Here is a 15,812-nt window from a genome sequence, read left to right as displayed (position 1 = left end):
ACGTGTAGCCCACCCACAAGTCCCTGGTGAAACGGCAGTGTCACGGTGCTGCCCGCCATCCAGTACAGACTCGGGTGACCTGGGTCTCACCAGTCTACCCTCACCGCACCAAGATGCCGTTTCTCACCTTGGTCCCATTGCACCCCGCCGGTCCCGTGGGTCCCCGGGGGCCATCCTGTCCTGGTAGACCCTGTCAGAAGAAGACTCCAGGTTGGTGCCATGACTCTCAGTTAGCACAGGCGTGGCAGAAAGAGACAAGTTTATTCAAGCCATTTCATACAGCACAATGTGCTTATGGCTCAAATGTGTAAATGTTATGTAAATGCACATGTAAAAGAATAAATTCTGCACATATATATTCTGCAAATGTAAATGAATAAATGTAACTGTAATCCGTCTTCCTGCTGACCTGTCCGAAGTGCCTTACAGCTGAGAGAACACTGAGACACTAAGTGTTTTCGCTAAAAAATGACTTCAGCAGCACAGGCAGGTGCGGTAAGCAGAGTGAGTTACTAGTATCTACAGTAATAATACGTAATACTATAGTACCTACTTGAACGATGAACCTCGGTGCAGCAAGCGATAGGCAACAGACTAGGTTTGCTTGAGACTTTCACGTCTGCAGCCATGTCTCCCTCTCTTAATGTAATGCATAAATTGTACTTTTGCTGAGATGTACGACGCTTTGGACAAAAGCGTCTGCTAAATGAATAAATGTAAATGTAAACGTAATAGAAACAGGGCTAATACGCAGGTTCTCTCGTGGACTAGGGGATTAACAAAGACGACGGATCAATACATCAATCAATACGCTGCGATTCAAACTCTAAATGACAGAGCAGTGTTAAGACACAACAACCGGGCTTCAAGTTCAGCGTTTTACTGATGAGGAGCCCTCACCGGGAGTCAGAAAATGTGAGAAATAATGAAACTCACCGGGATTCCTGGGGTTCCCGGAAATCCAGGCTGTCCGGGAGGACCCTGCAAACAACGTCGTACAGTACCTGTTGCCAAACTCACGAATAAGCATTGCGGAAAAAGCACACGTAAGCCGCCGTTTAAGAAGTTAATAACGCGGGAAAGGAGGGACGCCGCAGCATTGCCCTGCTGATGATGAACGGTGCGGCTCCGGCGGAATCCTCACGAGAGGTTTCGCGGCCCCCCGTCTATCACGTTTTCGACACGAGAGGATTTTTGAAGGAAGGCACTCACCCGGATTCCTTTCGGACCGGCCGGTCCCGGCGGCCCGTCGGCGCCCTGCACACGAACAACCGTGAAGCGGTTAGTCAGGCGGGCTGCTGACGGGGTCCGCAAGCAACGTGTCCGAGCTACAGCGAGAGAGGCGTACCGTATGCGTGAACGCGTCATTTTTTTTAAAGATTTCACACGCGCCGCTACGCTTTCGGCGACGTTACGGACGTGTCCGCGTTGACGTGGCGGTCTGAGGAGACCCCTACCTTCTCCCCTCTGGGTCCCTCCTGCCCCTCCGGCCCAGGAAATCCCGGAAGCCCCGGCGGACCCTGAAGTCCAGGAAGGCCCCGTTGACCCTGACGAAGAGACAAACCACGGCGTCGGCCGGGTGAAGCGTGGCCAACGCTACAGATATAGATAATAGCGCTGACGCGGCTGCCACACTGCCAGGACGACTAACGCCACCTAACACCACTACGGTTGGTGACTGCGCCAACGCTAGGAAGGCAGTGATGACCGCTAAGGCCGCCGCTAGCGCTATACACCCAGCTAATGCGGCCAACTCTGAACTCCGCTAACACCAAAGAACACATTTTTTCAGGGATTTCACATTTTATTTTACGGCGGCTCAGAATTAATTAAAAACAATCATTGAAATAAACAATCTTACCAAAATATATTTTATTTAATATAGCTATATCAAAGACTTACAGAACCAAACTGTAAATAGATTGAGAAATGTGTTTTATTAAGCTTCTACCGATTTTAAATGACTGCTTAAAATAACTTAAGATGTATGAAAAGGTGAATAATGAACGGACTTCCAGCCACAGTCATGGCCCATGACAATATAACATAACAATAGTTAACCTCAGTTTAATTTTATTCATTTAATTATCCGTTTCTGAAGCTAAATGCAACATTTTCGGCCTTAAAGCTTCAGGTTTACCCAGTGCTGTTACATCTTTTAAGTACAGAATGTCTTCATAAATGCTCCTCTAAATACAGGGAAAAATACCTCGAGTGTCTTATTGACAGAATATTGTTACAAAGTGGCGTAAAGAAGGAAATAACAAAAATTAATGGAAACTTGAGGTATAAATCACTGCAAAGTACTGTCATTCTCTCATTCACAAAGGAGCTTTTACTAATCAATATTGGATTCAGAAGCCTCGACGCCTGTGTACAAATATGTTTTCATCTTATTTAATGACAGAGTCCGCAGTAGGAGCATTTTCATTAAAATAATCTCTCTTATGTTTGTGCCATCTGCGGAGCCGTGGTTAGCAGCCTGGAAACGCTGACAGAGACGCGCGTCGTTACTTCTAACGACGAAGTTATTTCCTCCGTATTGCAAACTGTACAAAACTTAGGTCTGTAAAATGTTTTGTTATTTTTATTTATTTTGCTGCCGTGAGATACTTACAATTATTCGTCCTTTTATGCACCCGGGGAGGTTTTCGCTGGAGCAATTCAGAGTCAAGAGCCTCGATCAAGGCTCTTGCTGCAGGAAGTTCCATCGGAACCCGGGTCTCACCATTCATAATTAACGTGGTAAAACTCGAATGACGACGTAATCCTGGAAATTTCCCTTAGAAAAGCTCGAGTGCAGTCACTTTCAGCCCTGCGGAAGACTCACCTTGTCTCCTTTCACGCCACTGCAGGCACAAGCGGAGTCTCCCGTGCAGCCAAAACACATCTAGTGAGAGAGCGGGACAGAAAGAGGAATTCTCACCGTGTGTCTCGAGCATCACTGCGAACGGTACCGCTCGAGAGGCCCACGCTCGCCCGAAGGCTGCTGGAAATAGCCGTTATTACAGTGAACGGGGCCCATTTTTTATTGTTTCCATAGGATAAGGATCAAGCGTAAACTCATTCAGTTCAGATGTGGAAACTGGTCAGCGGAGCTACGTGATGAAAGCAAGCGTCTCTCATCCGCCACCTACGCCGCAGCAAAAGCAACGAGGTCAGGAGAGCGAAAAGAGCCCGAAGGCCTAACGAGCGCTAAAGGAGCGACACGCGGCGCTGAAGGGAGCGCGAAGGTCCGAGGTCCTGCGCCGCAGCGTAAGACATTCGAGCCATTTGCACTTTGAATGTAATAAAGTCAGTGAGAGAAAGAACAGGAAGAAAGATTTATTCTGGCAGAGGCTCTGCTGAGGATCTGAAAGAAAGAACTTTTTTGTTTTTTTGGCTCCACATCAGCGCAATTCCTCAGAGAAACACGAGGGGACAGAATTTACGTTAGACGTGAACAGATTTGCCAGCAGAACGGAAGATGGAAACGTCCGAAATGCGCCGCCCGAGAGCGGCTCGTACACGTGAGGCTCGTACATCGATGGCAAGCGTTCGTAAATAACCCTAGACCGAAAATGTTCTTCGTGTCACGAGCGCGTCATCGGGGAGCAAGAGGTGCTCAGAGTTAAATGCGAGCGTAACGTGTCCCGTACGAGAGCAGAGCTTTCTGCAAATGCAGAGCGGAACGCAGCGAAGAATAACAACAGCAACGATTATAGTAGTAGCGGTAATAATAACAACAGTGATTACAATGACGGTAATAATAACGTGGGACTTTTCAGAAAACAGAAAACGGATGTGGATTGAAAACAACTGCCAAGAGAGGGCTTTACGGGACAGTGTCCAGTCCCCTGTCCTTGCAAAAGAGGCTTTCCATTTTTTCCAGGGTTCATAACAGATGTTTTTCTGATGCAGAGCAGCACATAAGTTGATGTCTTTGAGAGGAGCTCTGACACACAGGCAGGAGGAAGTGGAGGACTGCTCTCTCCTCTCCTCTCCTCCAAGACCCCAAGTTCCTTCACTCCACATCTTTGCATTAGTTGCGTTGCCCATGATGGCTGCGCATATTTTGTACATGTAAAATATTACGTAAACAATATATTACAAGACATTTTAACTGAAGAACAAGTTCGCTGCTCCACAGCCCTCAGACAAGAGTCACTTTCCTCACCGTCTTTAAAAATGTGTGCCGACTGCCAGAAGGAGCTGGATCAGGACCAGGAGCCAAATGTAATGGATGGTTTGAGAGACAGATGTTTCCAGCAGGAATTCCATGACGGAACTTCCCGGCACTCACCCCTAACCCTAACCCTCACCCTCACCCTGCCACTGGACCTCCGGCTGTTCTTCACTTAATGGACCTGCCTGCATCACCGGGGCACCATTCCCGTCGCCTTCTCCGGGACAGAGCACACGTGGGGGTAAGGAGAGGCTGACCGTCAGCTACGTGGGGGGGGGGGTTACTGTCACCCTCTGGTGTCCGGAGAACTCGTTCGGAATCCGCACAGCATCAGGGAGGGACAGGAGGCGCTCGCAGCCGACGGGGACGTAACCCGGACATCATTTACTGGAACGGCGCGAAGGATCCGCTCTGCTCACGGGTACCGGAACAGAGACCCGAACCGGAACGCTACAGGTGGCGGGTCCGTGTCCTCATCCGCCAGGGGTCCTGCTGCCGCTCCCAACGGCCGCACCGCACACGCAACATCCACAGCGTAAGAGGAACCGGCCGAGCAGCCTTTTGTAGCAAAAATGGAGCGAGGAAAATGAGAAAGAGGGAAACCCTGAGCCGGCACACACTCCCCACCCCGGGTGTTTACAGTGGCGCGATGCCCGATTACCGCGGTCTGCTTCACCTGAATGCGCCCAACTGCCACGCCCCCCCGACCCCACGGGCCACGCGGCGGAGGCGAAACGACATGAAGCCCATCGGTGGCTCGTCCCAGACCCCCCCCCGCCACCCCACAAGCGGCGCGACGAGCAAGGGACCGCGCTGCTCCGGAGACTCTGTGCGCGTGATGCAGAAACGCTAAACGCTCCGAAGAGAGTCTGCGCGGCGGTTCTTGAGTCACAGCGCTGTTCCCCCCAGCGCAGGGAGCGAGGAATTCCCCGCGCTGTAAAAGACAGGTAATTATACCCTTTCGGAAGATGCCTGGCACACGGTAAAACCCTCCAAGCCTTCAAGACACCCAGCTGCAGAATCCACTGCAGAATGAGCGCAAGTTACTTTTTTAAAACAAAACAAAAATTGTTCTTCTGCTCAACATTTACTGTCGGTTCACCGATCCTGATGAGAAAACCAGGTACGACAGCGAGGCGATGTATGTCGGAAACTTCGTGTTCCCGGACGCAAATCTCTACACTGTGTCCTTCGCAGAGCTGGAGACGCAGATGTAGCGTGACTCAGTCAGTGGCCTGGACTTGCGTTCTCCGCCCTGCGCCCTACATCCTGTGCTCCCTGTGTTATGGAACAGACATGGAAAGAAAAGAAAGATCACAAAGAGACATAAACAAATGAGCATCAGCAGCGAACAGAAAAGCCAAGCGCGGCGCGTCTGCTCCGAAAGGACCCAAAGCGGTTCTCGGGGCCGAAGGAGCAGACCGACAAGGTCCGAAAACCCACTGAAGGGGCAGGAAACGTCCACGTGAGCTTCGGGTCGAGCCTCGGCCGCCCCTCCAGTCGGTCACTCGCTTGTCGCTTCCGCACCGGACGAGGTAACGCGGAGCCTCGAGGCACCCGAGCAGCCCTCCGGGAGCTGAAATGAAGGCCGGCAGAACGCGCACCTGAAGGACAAGGGTTCGCAGCCCGTGAGAAGATCTGAAAAAGTGCAGGAGATCAACTCTCCTCGTCTCTCCGCATTGCGTTCGGCAGGAATCGACAGGCCCAGAGCCACGCAACCCCCTGCGCGGCAAAACGGCCCCTGGGGACGATACTTGTCTGCGCAGCGGTAATAAAAGCACCCAACTAATTATTTCTCTTCTGTATAAAGAGATGTTTGCGAAACTGGTGTCGCAACCGGCAGCAGTCTGGAGTTTGTTGTCGTGTGGCCAGATTTTATTGCTCACCATGTTTCACGTCCCGTCGTACCCTGTCCTGTCCGGAGTGCTCACTGGTCCAAGGAGACAGACGGATGTGTGGTGCTGCCCGCCCTCAGCCCTCAGCCCTCAGCCCTCAGCCCTCAGCCCTGCAGGCTCACGTGTGAGGAAGAGCAGACAACACCTCCAATTAAATGGAGCACACACCACCCTGCCTGCCTGCCTGCCTGCCTGCCTGGCGTGTCGGTGCCTTTCCAAGGGCACATTTCAGAAGCGTTTTTAAGTGCTTATGAATTTCGAGACGATCAAAAGCTCCTTTTGTGCTTGCGTTTGGGGAACGCGTGCCGGAGCCTGCACGGGGGCACCCCGGCAGACGAGGAGCCTGCGGCGCAACCGCGCCAGACTCTCCAGCTCGGGCGAAGGAAGGACCCGCAACACAAAACGCGCTCGTCGCATCCCCGACGCCAGAGGCGCGCACGCTTGGTACGGTGAGGAGCGCGACTCCGTTTGCGAATGCCGAGCCAGCTGGCCCCGGGGCGAAGAGAGCAACGGAGGGTGGGGTGGAGCGGGGGCAGAAAACCTTTTGCAAATGTCCTTGTGAATGCGTGTAGTGTATGTCCACAACCCTTCCTAGTTTTCAGATTGCTTGAGTTTGGCTCAAATATTCCCTTCTCTTTCAGCGTTTCATATTTAGTCACTTTGGTTCTTACGATTATATTTGGTCCAAAGTCACTGAACAGGAGTTTTTTGCCTAGAAATGAAAGAAAAATACTAAAATTAGGCTGCAATGAAAGTTGCTCACTCTAGTTAAGCGCTTGTCCTCATCAGGGTCACAGTGGTGTGGAGCCTATGCCAGAATGCAGGGCAGCTGAGCTCGGAGGGGGGGAGCGCTCTGGACGAGATGGCACGTCTGCGGACTGCGGGGGGGAACTCGCAGAGACAAAAGGAGGAGTCGAACCTATGGCCAAACAGCCCGGATGCTGTAAGGCGGCAGCAGCACTACCTGCTGCACCACCTTGCGGCAAACGTCTGTCCACTGAATTTCACATCCTGCTCTGGAGGACAGAGTTAATTCATTCTTTCAAGTAGACACACTTAGACAAGACTGCGTTACCGACCCACTGCGCACAAACACGGTCATTCATACCATGCTGAGCTGGGGATTCATGCTACCATACAGCAACAATATCATTATTACTTGTTAACTGGCTTAGAATTGTTACTTAATCTAGAATGTCCAGGAGGGGTGGGGTGGGGTGGGGGGGAGCCACTGGCCCTTGGGCCCCCAGAGGGAAAACCTTTCGCGGGAAGGGCTTTCTCCCTCGATTTTCGGTTAGGAGTTTTTGTTCCTTTCCTCTGTGGCCAGTACACATACTTATAGTTCTATAAAAGTACTTTATTATGGTAGCCATTAGTCGACTGTCTTCTTTGTTTGCATCTGTTTTTCTTGCCTTATGCCTGTGTTGAGGTGCTCTGTGTCACTGTGTGAGAAGAGCTCTACAAAAATACACTGAATTGAATTGAAGTGAATTGACTCCACTGGTCTGGATAGCTGTGAACTGCTGCTGCGTGACGACAAAGTTCCCCCAGCAGAGCTACACTCTTTTTCCCATGGAAATGAGCCCTGTTCACAAGGAACTGCTCTGTTACAATAGAGCACAAGATTTCAGCTGTAGCTGGGAGAAGAATTAATTAGAAACCAAATCAGTCCAACTTTCAAGAAAAACAAAGTTTGCCAAACTTTGGAATCTCAGTTGTGCTTTACTTACATTTATTTATTTACCAGATGCTTTTCTCCAAGGCAACTTCCAATGAGCTCCATGTAGTGTTATGAGCCTACACACCTTATTCACCGCGGTGACTTACACTGCTAGATACACTACTTACACTGGGTCACTCATCCACACATCAGCGGAACACACACACTCTCTCCGTCACTCACGCACGAATCTACCTGAACAGCATGTCTTTGGAGTGTGGTAGGAAACCAGAGCACCCAGAGGAAACCCACGCAGACTGAGTGGGGTTAATCCAAGTAAATCGAGGAGTCTCTAGATTTTTGGTGGGAAAGTGGTGGTACAGGAGAACTTTTGTATTGATGAGGAAGTAACTCCTTCTATTCTGGAGAAGCCAGTCAAGAGTTTGGGTAGATGGTATAGTTGTGTTTTATATGATAAGGAGCAGGCTGCGGCACTAAGGGAGGTGGTTGTGGAAGGCATAAAGAGCACTGATGCGTCCCTCCTCCCCGGGAAGTTAAAGTTGTGGTGTCTGCAGTTCGGGCTCTTGCCACGTGCTAGGCGGCCACTGACGGACGGTGGATGAGTTTTCTGTCCGGGAGGTGGAGAAGCTCGAGCGGATTATTACTACAGCAATAAGAAGATGGCTGGGAACGCCACGCTGTTTGAGTAGCGTAGCGCTATATGGTAAGGGCATGCTGGAGCTGCTGGTACCAAGTTTGGTGGAAGAGTACAAGCGTGCAAAAGTGGGTCTGGAGCTGACTCTAGCAGAGTCAAAAGATGAGTTTGTGAGAAAGGTGGTGCCGTCAGTGAGGACAGGTAGGGGGTGGAACCCCAGAGATGCTGTCAGAGCGCAAAAGGGGCGCTGATGTTGTTGGACGTGGTTGGGCACGTGCAGAGAGGGAAGGCAGGGTTTGGCTCTGGCCATTTGCGGCAGTTGTAGAGCGCTGCCCCAGAGGCAGACAGATGCCGGTTGGTTCTTGAGCAGGTCCAAGAGCAGGAAGAGGAGGTGAGGTGTGCAAAGGCAGTCACACTGGTGAAGCAGGGTCAGCGGGTGAACTGGGAAGGTGCGGCAAGGAGAAGTCGCGTGGGCGATGGAGGAGAGTCGCCGTAAGTTTGTTGTTGGAGCAACTTATGACGTGTTACCAACGCCGCAGAATGTTAAGCAATGGGCAGGTGGCGACGGTGAGGCACCTTTTGTCAAGGTGTAAGGTTAGTTTGGGGCAGGGGTGCTATACCTGGTGCCATAATCAAGTTCTTAGATATTTAGCAGGTGTGTTTGAGAGTAAGCGGCAAGTTGTGAATTCTCTGCCTGTTGGCAGTTTAGCTAAAGCAATTGCTTTTGTGCCGACAGGAGAGAGTAGCACTACGCAAGGGTAGACGTGACCTTGTAGGTGGGGTAACGCACGGGACTGGAAGCTGTTGGCTGATGTGGGCAAGCAGCTCCAGGTTCCGCAGGTCATTGCTGTTACTTCGCCGCATCCAGACATGGTGTTATATTCGGAGGGTGAACATATTGTGTATTTCGTAGAGTTAACAGTGCCGTTCGAGGATGCCACGGGGGAGGCATACGAGCGGAAACTGTTAAAGTACGAAGATCTGGTGGCGGAGGCAAGGGATCGTGGATGGCGGGCTCAGGTGAGACCGGTACAGGTAGGTGTTAGAGGGTTTGTGGCTAAATCAGCTTGTTAAAGTAGGCGGTTAAGGAGCTGTCTGAGGCAGCTGAGAAGGCAAGTCAGTGGTTATGGTTGGAAAAAGGAGCAAGGTAGTTGGGGTTACGGGTTGGAGGGAGGTGTGCAGTGGTGGAAAATTGGTGACAGGTGATAATCAAGGAGGTGTGGCCTTGTTAAGTAGGATAGTTTAAATTTGTGGAGTGGTGCATGTGCAGTTGGTTTGGTGGCAGGTACGGAGGTAAGATTAGAAGGTGTGTATGGAGCTGTGGGTTAACTAGTTCTGTTAGTGGGGTTGCAGTATTTGTTGAGGGCGAAGGGTATCGAACGTGTGTGTGGAGGGGGGTGCGCCTGGGATGCCGCAATGCGCTGTTGAGCCTTGCGGAGGCGTTACTCGATGAAATACCAATGAAGGGAGGTGCTCACTTGATAACCTCAATGAAATATTCATCTTGGTACCTGGCTGGTGTGGTTTGTTGGTTTGGTTGGTGAGTTAAGCTTGGTCTGTTTCTGCTTTTTTTTTTTTTTTTTTTTGCGTTGGTGGATCAATTTTAGTTTTGTTGGTGGTATGGTTTGATTTTGAGTTGGTGTTAGACTTGGTTTGATGGTTGATTTTGCTTTGGTGGGTATGGCTTGGTTTAGGTGTTTTGGGTGTAATTTGGTTTTTTTTTGTGCTGGTGGGTTAGATTTGGTTTTGTTGGTTGGATTAGTTTTGGCTGGGTGGGTGTGTTGAAGTCAGTTAAGCTTCTTGGTTTCAGGTCATGAAGATGTATTATGCTGGGTGTTCCCTGTGGCTTCAGGTTGGTGGTTGGACTGGGTCCTTGTGTACAGCTGTTGAAAAACAGGCACAGGGTATAACACCTTCTCTGTATCCTGAGTGTATAATGTTATTGGCCCACACACCTTACTCACCGCGGTGACTTACACTGCTAGATACACTTCTTACACTGGGTCACTCATCCATACATCAGTGGAACACACATGCTCTCCTGTCACTCCCACTATGGGGGAACCTGAACAGCATGTCTTTGGACGGTAGGAGGGAACCAGAGCACCCGGAGGAAACCCACACAGACACAGGTAGAACATGTAAACTCCACACAGACCGAGCGCGGCTCAAACCCACGTCCTCTTGCAACTCCCAGGCGCCGCGCCAACGTGCTGTACTTCTAGCGAACACGAAGGCAAAAGGGAAAGGCAGTGTTTGTGCATTAATGTCACGCTGTTCCTGCGTTCTGCTATTTAAAACAACCTGTCTCTATTTTGGCATATTCAGTTTAAACATTATATAGTTATCGGCGCTGCCGATCCCCACCTCCAGCTGTAGTACCCCTGAGCAAGGAACTTAACCTAAAAATGACCTAGTTGTATAAATGGGTAAATAACATTTCCATTGCAAGGTGCTTTGGAGGAAAGCAGGGAGCTAAAGGAATAAATATTAGTGAGCTCAAACTAAATGTATGCAGGAATGCACATCTTGCTCTCTCTTTTCTTAGAGTACTTGTGAGTGTTGAGCTGGCTGTGTCGCTAAGAGGGAACGCGCTCCCAGGCTGGCTGAGACCGAAACGCACCGGCTGCGTAAGGTGTGCGGAGAGGCCGCGATCTTCGCCGGCAGAAGACGAGACCGCACGGTCCGCAGGGGGACGCCCGGACACGGTAGAGCAGGATGCTTCGTTGCTTCCGCACCGTTTGCATCGGAAAGATGGTTCACAAGGTGCTCGATACCGACCCAAAGACCTTTTCACTTGTCAGAAACACGGTAAATGCGAGACGCACGTTTACCTTGGTGCGCTTGGCCGAGATGCAACACCGAAGAGCAGCGTGTCGCTATACTGTAACTGCAGAGCTCGGCGAATACAGACGCGGGGCGGCGACAGGGTTCGTCCGCTGCACGAGCGCCGCAGGAGGACCTCACTTTAAGAAGAGTGCGATGACACCACATCCTATTAGTGTGAACCAGAAGAATGAAGCGTCCTAAAACTTGACTTTGACTGAATTTGGGGAGACGCAACATGGGCTTCCTCACAATCACCAAGTGTCTCTTCAACGTACAGAAGAGAAACGCACACCATTTAATAACTTGCTTCTCGTACGACGTGAACACGGTAGCACGGGCTCGCGGGACTTTGGGCGGGACTCCCGCTGCTGCTATGTGGCCAGCAGATGGCGCAGTGGTTGGAGCTCCAACCTAACAAGGTGCAGCTGCACTGGTCAAGCTGCTTCTCACACTGGGTGTTTTACACTGGATTTGACACTCGGCCCGGGATGTTCTCTCTGCTGCTACAAATACAACCTCCTTTCTTCTTGTCGGACTCGGAGGGAAATTCGCCCACAGCAGTTTCAGTCGCTCAAGGCTACAGAAAAACACAATACTACAGCTACAGGTGTTACATGATGATGATCGCGCCGCTCCCAGTCCCACCTGTTCCGCTGTAACTTCAAACTTACTAGTTACTGCGGTAAAAGCCACGCGCCGAAGCCTGGGCAGCACGAGGCGACCGCGGTAAAGGACGTTACGTGCCAACACGATAGGATGGTGGGGTGACCGGGAGGAAGGCAGATCGTGCGCGAGACCAGGCAGGTAAGTACTCACGTTGCCCTGCAGAGCTCGCACCCCCAGGCTCGCGCTGAGGAGGAGCCCCACGCGCAGCAGGTTCCGCACTCTTGTACCGCACGAAGTCTTCATTTTTGCACGCGATCCAACAGCTCATCGGTGAACGATGCTGTTAAGACGGGATGTGGAGCTTGTCGCGTTCTCGCCCCCTCATTCTTTCCCCCGAAAGATCCGCCACTTAGTTCCAGCTCCTCCGCGCGATGCCGCACTGCCGCCCCCCGCGCGCTTCCTCGCGTTTTCTACAGGGATTTAACCTGCGGCCGGATCTACTTCCTCACGTATCAATGCGCCTTAGTCCTTAGCCGTGGCCACAATGACAATCAATGTTCTTCCGCAAACTCGTGCAACGACCCTTATGAATGAGAATATTTTGCGGCATAAACACTCTAAAAGAGACGATTCCATGTTCCGCGCTCCTCTGCGTTTCCTACCGCACTTTCCCAACTACCACTAAGTTCTTGGCATTTGTCGAGGGTCGAGCAAATGAAGACTTTAGAAGCCTGCTTAGTAAGTTTGTATCTCCTTAGTTAAGAAACGTTTTAATCTGTAGAACAGAAAAAAATGACATTGCAAAAGTGAGTCGGTTCAAAATTGAACATTGAAAGTTGCTTGCGGATAAAAAGGGTGCAGTTTTGTAAATGAAATGTCTAATTTTATATTTTCACACTGTCCGGGAAGTTGACAGAATTATATAATTAATTTCAGTGAAGAAAAGTGTAGCGCCGCAGGTATGATGTGGAGAACAAAGGAAAAGTGTCATGTATGCCGCCGCAGCACGGTGTCTGCGAGCCACTCGTGCGCTGGCTGTAAACCGGGTAAATCAGTGTAAAAAGTTCACCGTCTCACATTGCTGAATCGAGGTTCATGATTCAGATTCGTAAGTCCGGAGTAACGCAGATCATCTTCGTGATCAGAGTCATCATCAAACTAGTCCAGATCCTGTCTTTGAGGGTTACAGTATGAGCGGTACAGTAGCCGTGTCGGCCGTCTACCCTAGGCCTAGACTAGTACGGTGCCAGCAGTACCGGATCAGTACGGGATCACACTCGACTCGGTGAGATCGGTAGAGTACAGTAGGAGTACTGTCAGATGAGTAAGGTACAGTACCGGTGTACAGCACAATATGAGTATTACATCATGAGCACAGCTCCAGAGTCAGAGGTGTACAGCAGAGTAAGAGCACTAACCGAGTACAGTACCAGTGTATCGCCGCCAAGGTGAGAAATGCCGCCGCCCCCCACCCCCGCCAGGTCCCTCCCCCTCTCCTACTTCCCCTCCTCCTGTGGGACTCGCTGAGCTGGACGGAGGAGTGAGAGAGAGAGAGGGAGAGAGAGTGTGAGTGAGTGCGGAGCACGAGCGAGGAGCAACTTCGGGACTCGAACTGATAACTGATGAACGGGCTCCAAACCGAGTGCCGCGCAGCGCGTTCACGCTCGACCGGAAGAGGACGTATCCGCCCGTGAAACGATGACTTTCTGAGCGCTTCGTCCTCCGCCTGGCGCTCGTGCCCGCGCAGCTCCCAGAAGACCTCGATGAGCGAGCGCGCTGCCTGTCGCACGGCGTCTCGCGCAGCCAGTATCTCGACTCGCGCAGCACCTCGCGCCGCGTCCCAGCGCGATAAGAGAAGCGCGATCTTCTCGCCCGGGGCAACATGATGATGATGATGATGATGAAGAAGTTGAGGAGGTTCGTGCATCGCGGAGCCGCGGCGGCCTGCTGCTAATTATATCTATGGATACATTAATAGATACGTGATTATATGTCAATAAAATGTATAATAAAGTGTAGCGGAGGCGTCGAGCCTGAGGATCCGTGTTTATTTACCGCTCAATGTTTCATGTTCTAGGATTTGTGTCCTTCTGCTGCTCGTGGCGGGATCGGCGCACGGGGTGAGTCCACGTTCTGTGTGTGTGTGTGTGTGTGTGTGTGTGTGTGTGTGTGTGTGTGTGTGTGTGTGTGTGTGTGTGTGGGGGGGGGGGGGGGTGTCGGTCTCCTTTTTCTACCGTCCCGACCGGATTTACGGTCGTCCTGCGGGCAGCAGTCCGTGTTTTCCGCTCGATACGATAGCAATCTGTCTCCCGCGGTCACACACACTCTCACACACGACGTGTTCGGGGATCGAAGAGAAACATGAGCAAAGTTTTGACACCGTGTCCTGTGGCGCACTCGTCTGCGGTTGCGCGCACACACACACACACACACACACACACACACACACACCACCACCCCCCCAACGCTGTATCCGACGTTATTAGTCACCTTGTATATACATTTGTTTTGTTTGTTTATAGGGTTTATGTACAGAAACTGAGGGGAAAAAACTTCCTACATGTAAAGTGTTTGGTTTTGAACTAAGTCAAGCTTTGTGTGTGTGGGCCGAAGTGAAGCCTTGATTACAGTGTTCCATACCCTAGTAAGCCCACTTTAAACATGGAATGCAATGAGAAAGGAGACTTCTGTAAACTTTGAACTGTTTCTTTAATTCTTCTTTCTTTGGACACTTTGGACATTGCTAGTGTCTCCTGGGGGGGGGTCATGTTCCCTTCAGTGTATACTGTACATATTATATGTGTGTAAATGTGACAAGTTTGAATCTGGATCACAGAGGTTTTTTCTATACTCCTCTTGCCTTCCACTCTGCTGTGATTTAGGCTCACTGTACTGTACATTCATATTTTTACAAAGATTTGTGCTGTCTCCTTTTTAAAGAGTAACAGTAACATAAGGAATTATATTCCATTGTTTCTACAGAACTCAGATCTAGTAGCTTTGCATTTTATGTACTGTAACTATGTAACAGCGTAGTATAAATAAGCAAATATTTATACATAGTGTATATATTTGAAACGGTGCAACAGTTATGTTTAGTCTACCCTCCGACACGTAACTTTTTTTTGCCTACAAATTATTTCCGTTTTATTCTTTTAAGCAAAGTTTATTCTTTCCTCAGGAAGAGGTTTATAGGGTTGACTGGGTCGCTGTTCTGTGTGGAACCTTCCCCCCCCCCCCCCATAATTCATGTTTTCAGAAGTTTTCTTGGCTTCTTACTTTGATGAGAGTCAGGACGGCACGAAGAAAGGAGGAGCTACACAGGGGAGATTATACCTGTCGCTATCTGTAAACGAGGAGTTTTCACTCCCACTTCTTTTCCTTTATACTCTGATTCCTCTGTCGTTTCTCCAGCTGTGCTCAGTTCATCTCGGCAGAACTGAGCTTTGCATGTCTGGTACCAAGAACATGTTTAATAGGAGAATGTAGTACAATCCACCGTTTGACTCTCCAACACCTATGGTGCCTAAAATAAAATTTCCTCATCATGTTGTGAAAACAAGCTGCTCCTCCTCTAACTTTTATGCAGAATTCCCACACTGGGAACCACATATCTGATATAGACCAGCTGGAAGTGCAGGAGTCCCTTTTTGCGTTCAAGTCGTGTGGTGTCAGTAACACAAAGAAAGGGGCATGTTTACTTCCCTCTTTCCCGCAGTATTTCGACCAAATAAATATGAAAGGAAAATTGCATTTATTCATCAGATGCCTGTGTCCAAAAACAACTTATAGTACAGTAACCAGGAAGAAAATGTAAAGTGCACAAAATATGTGTAGACTTTCTGAAGATTCAACAATACTCAATCAAAATGAACATTGCTTTTAACAACTGCTTGTCCTGATCAGGGTTGCGGTGGTCCAGAGCCTATCCCAGAATCAGTGGGTGCAAAATAAGGAGGGATACACCCTGGATGTGATACCAGTCCATAGTAGAATAGCATA

The 15,812-nt window shown here is 50.1% G+C and overlaps 2 protein-coding genes across 14 annotated transcripts in view; one reads left to right on the top strand and one right to left on the bottom strand.

Annotated features, from left to right (window-relative positions):
- LOC108934306 (collagen alpha-5(IV) chain-like) overlaps positions 1-13,257 on the bottom strand; it is a 34,216-nt gene extending 20,959 nt beyond the window's left edge. For 5 of the 11 annotated variants that reach the window (XM_018751901.2, XM_018751907.2, XM_029250987.1 and 2 more), the window contains exons 1-6: positions 12,021-12,262; positions 2,831-2,890; positions 1,458-1,547; positions 1,213-1,257; positions 937-1,004; positions 128-190 (exon numbers count right to left, since the gene is read on the bottom strand). In XM_018751901.2, the coding sequence (XP_018607417.2) occupies positions 128-190; positions 937-1,004; positions 1,213-1,257; positions 1,458-1,547; positions 2,831-2,890; positions 12,021-12,138 (444 nt within the window). In that variant the 5' untranslated portion in view covers positions 12,139-12,262. Of the gene's footprint in view, positions 1-127; positions 191-936; positions 1,005-1,212; positions 1,258-1,457; positions 1,548-2,830; positions 2,891-6,051; positions 6,088-12,020; positions 12,263-13,240 lie in introns of those variants that run through there. The other 6 variants (XM_018751911.2, XM_018751902.2, XM_018751906.2 and 3 more) reach the window with 5 other exon arrangements.
- Positions 13,258-13,337: 80 nt separating this feature from the next.
- Positions 13,338-15,812, top strand: part of LOC108934128 (collagen alpha-6(IV) chain-like) — a 58,418-nt gene continuing 55,943 nt past the window's right edge. For all 3 annotated transcript variants that reach the window (XM_029250990.1, XM_029250989.1, XM_029250988.1), the window contains exons 1-2: positions 13,338-13,727; positions 13,888-13,930. In XM_029250990.1, coding sequence (XP_029106823.1) covers positions 13,693-13,727; positions 13,888-13,930 — 78 coding nt within the window. In that variant the 5' untranslated portion in view covers positions 13,338-13,692. The remainder of the gene's footprint in view (positions 13,728-13,887; positions 13,931-15,812) is intronic.

The sequence above is a fragment of the Scleropages formosus genome, chromosome 4 (assembly GCF_900964775.1).
Source record: "Scleropages formosus chromosome 4, fSclFor1.1, whole genome shotgun sequence".
Lineage (NCBI taxonomy): Eukaryota > Metazoa > Chordata > Actinopteri > Osteoglossiformes > Osteoglossidae > Scleropages > Scleropages formosus.
The sequence above is the reverse complement of the archived record's forward strand: the minus strand, read 5'-3'. Positions and strand labels throughout refer to the sequence as shown.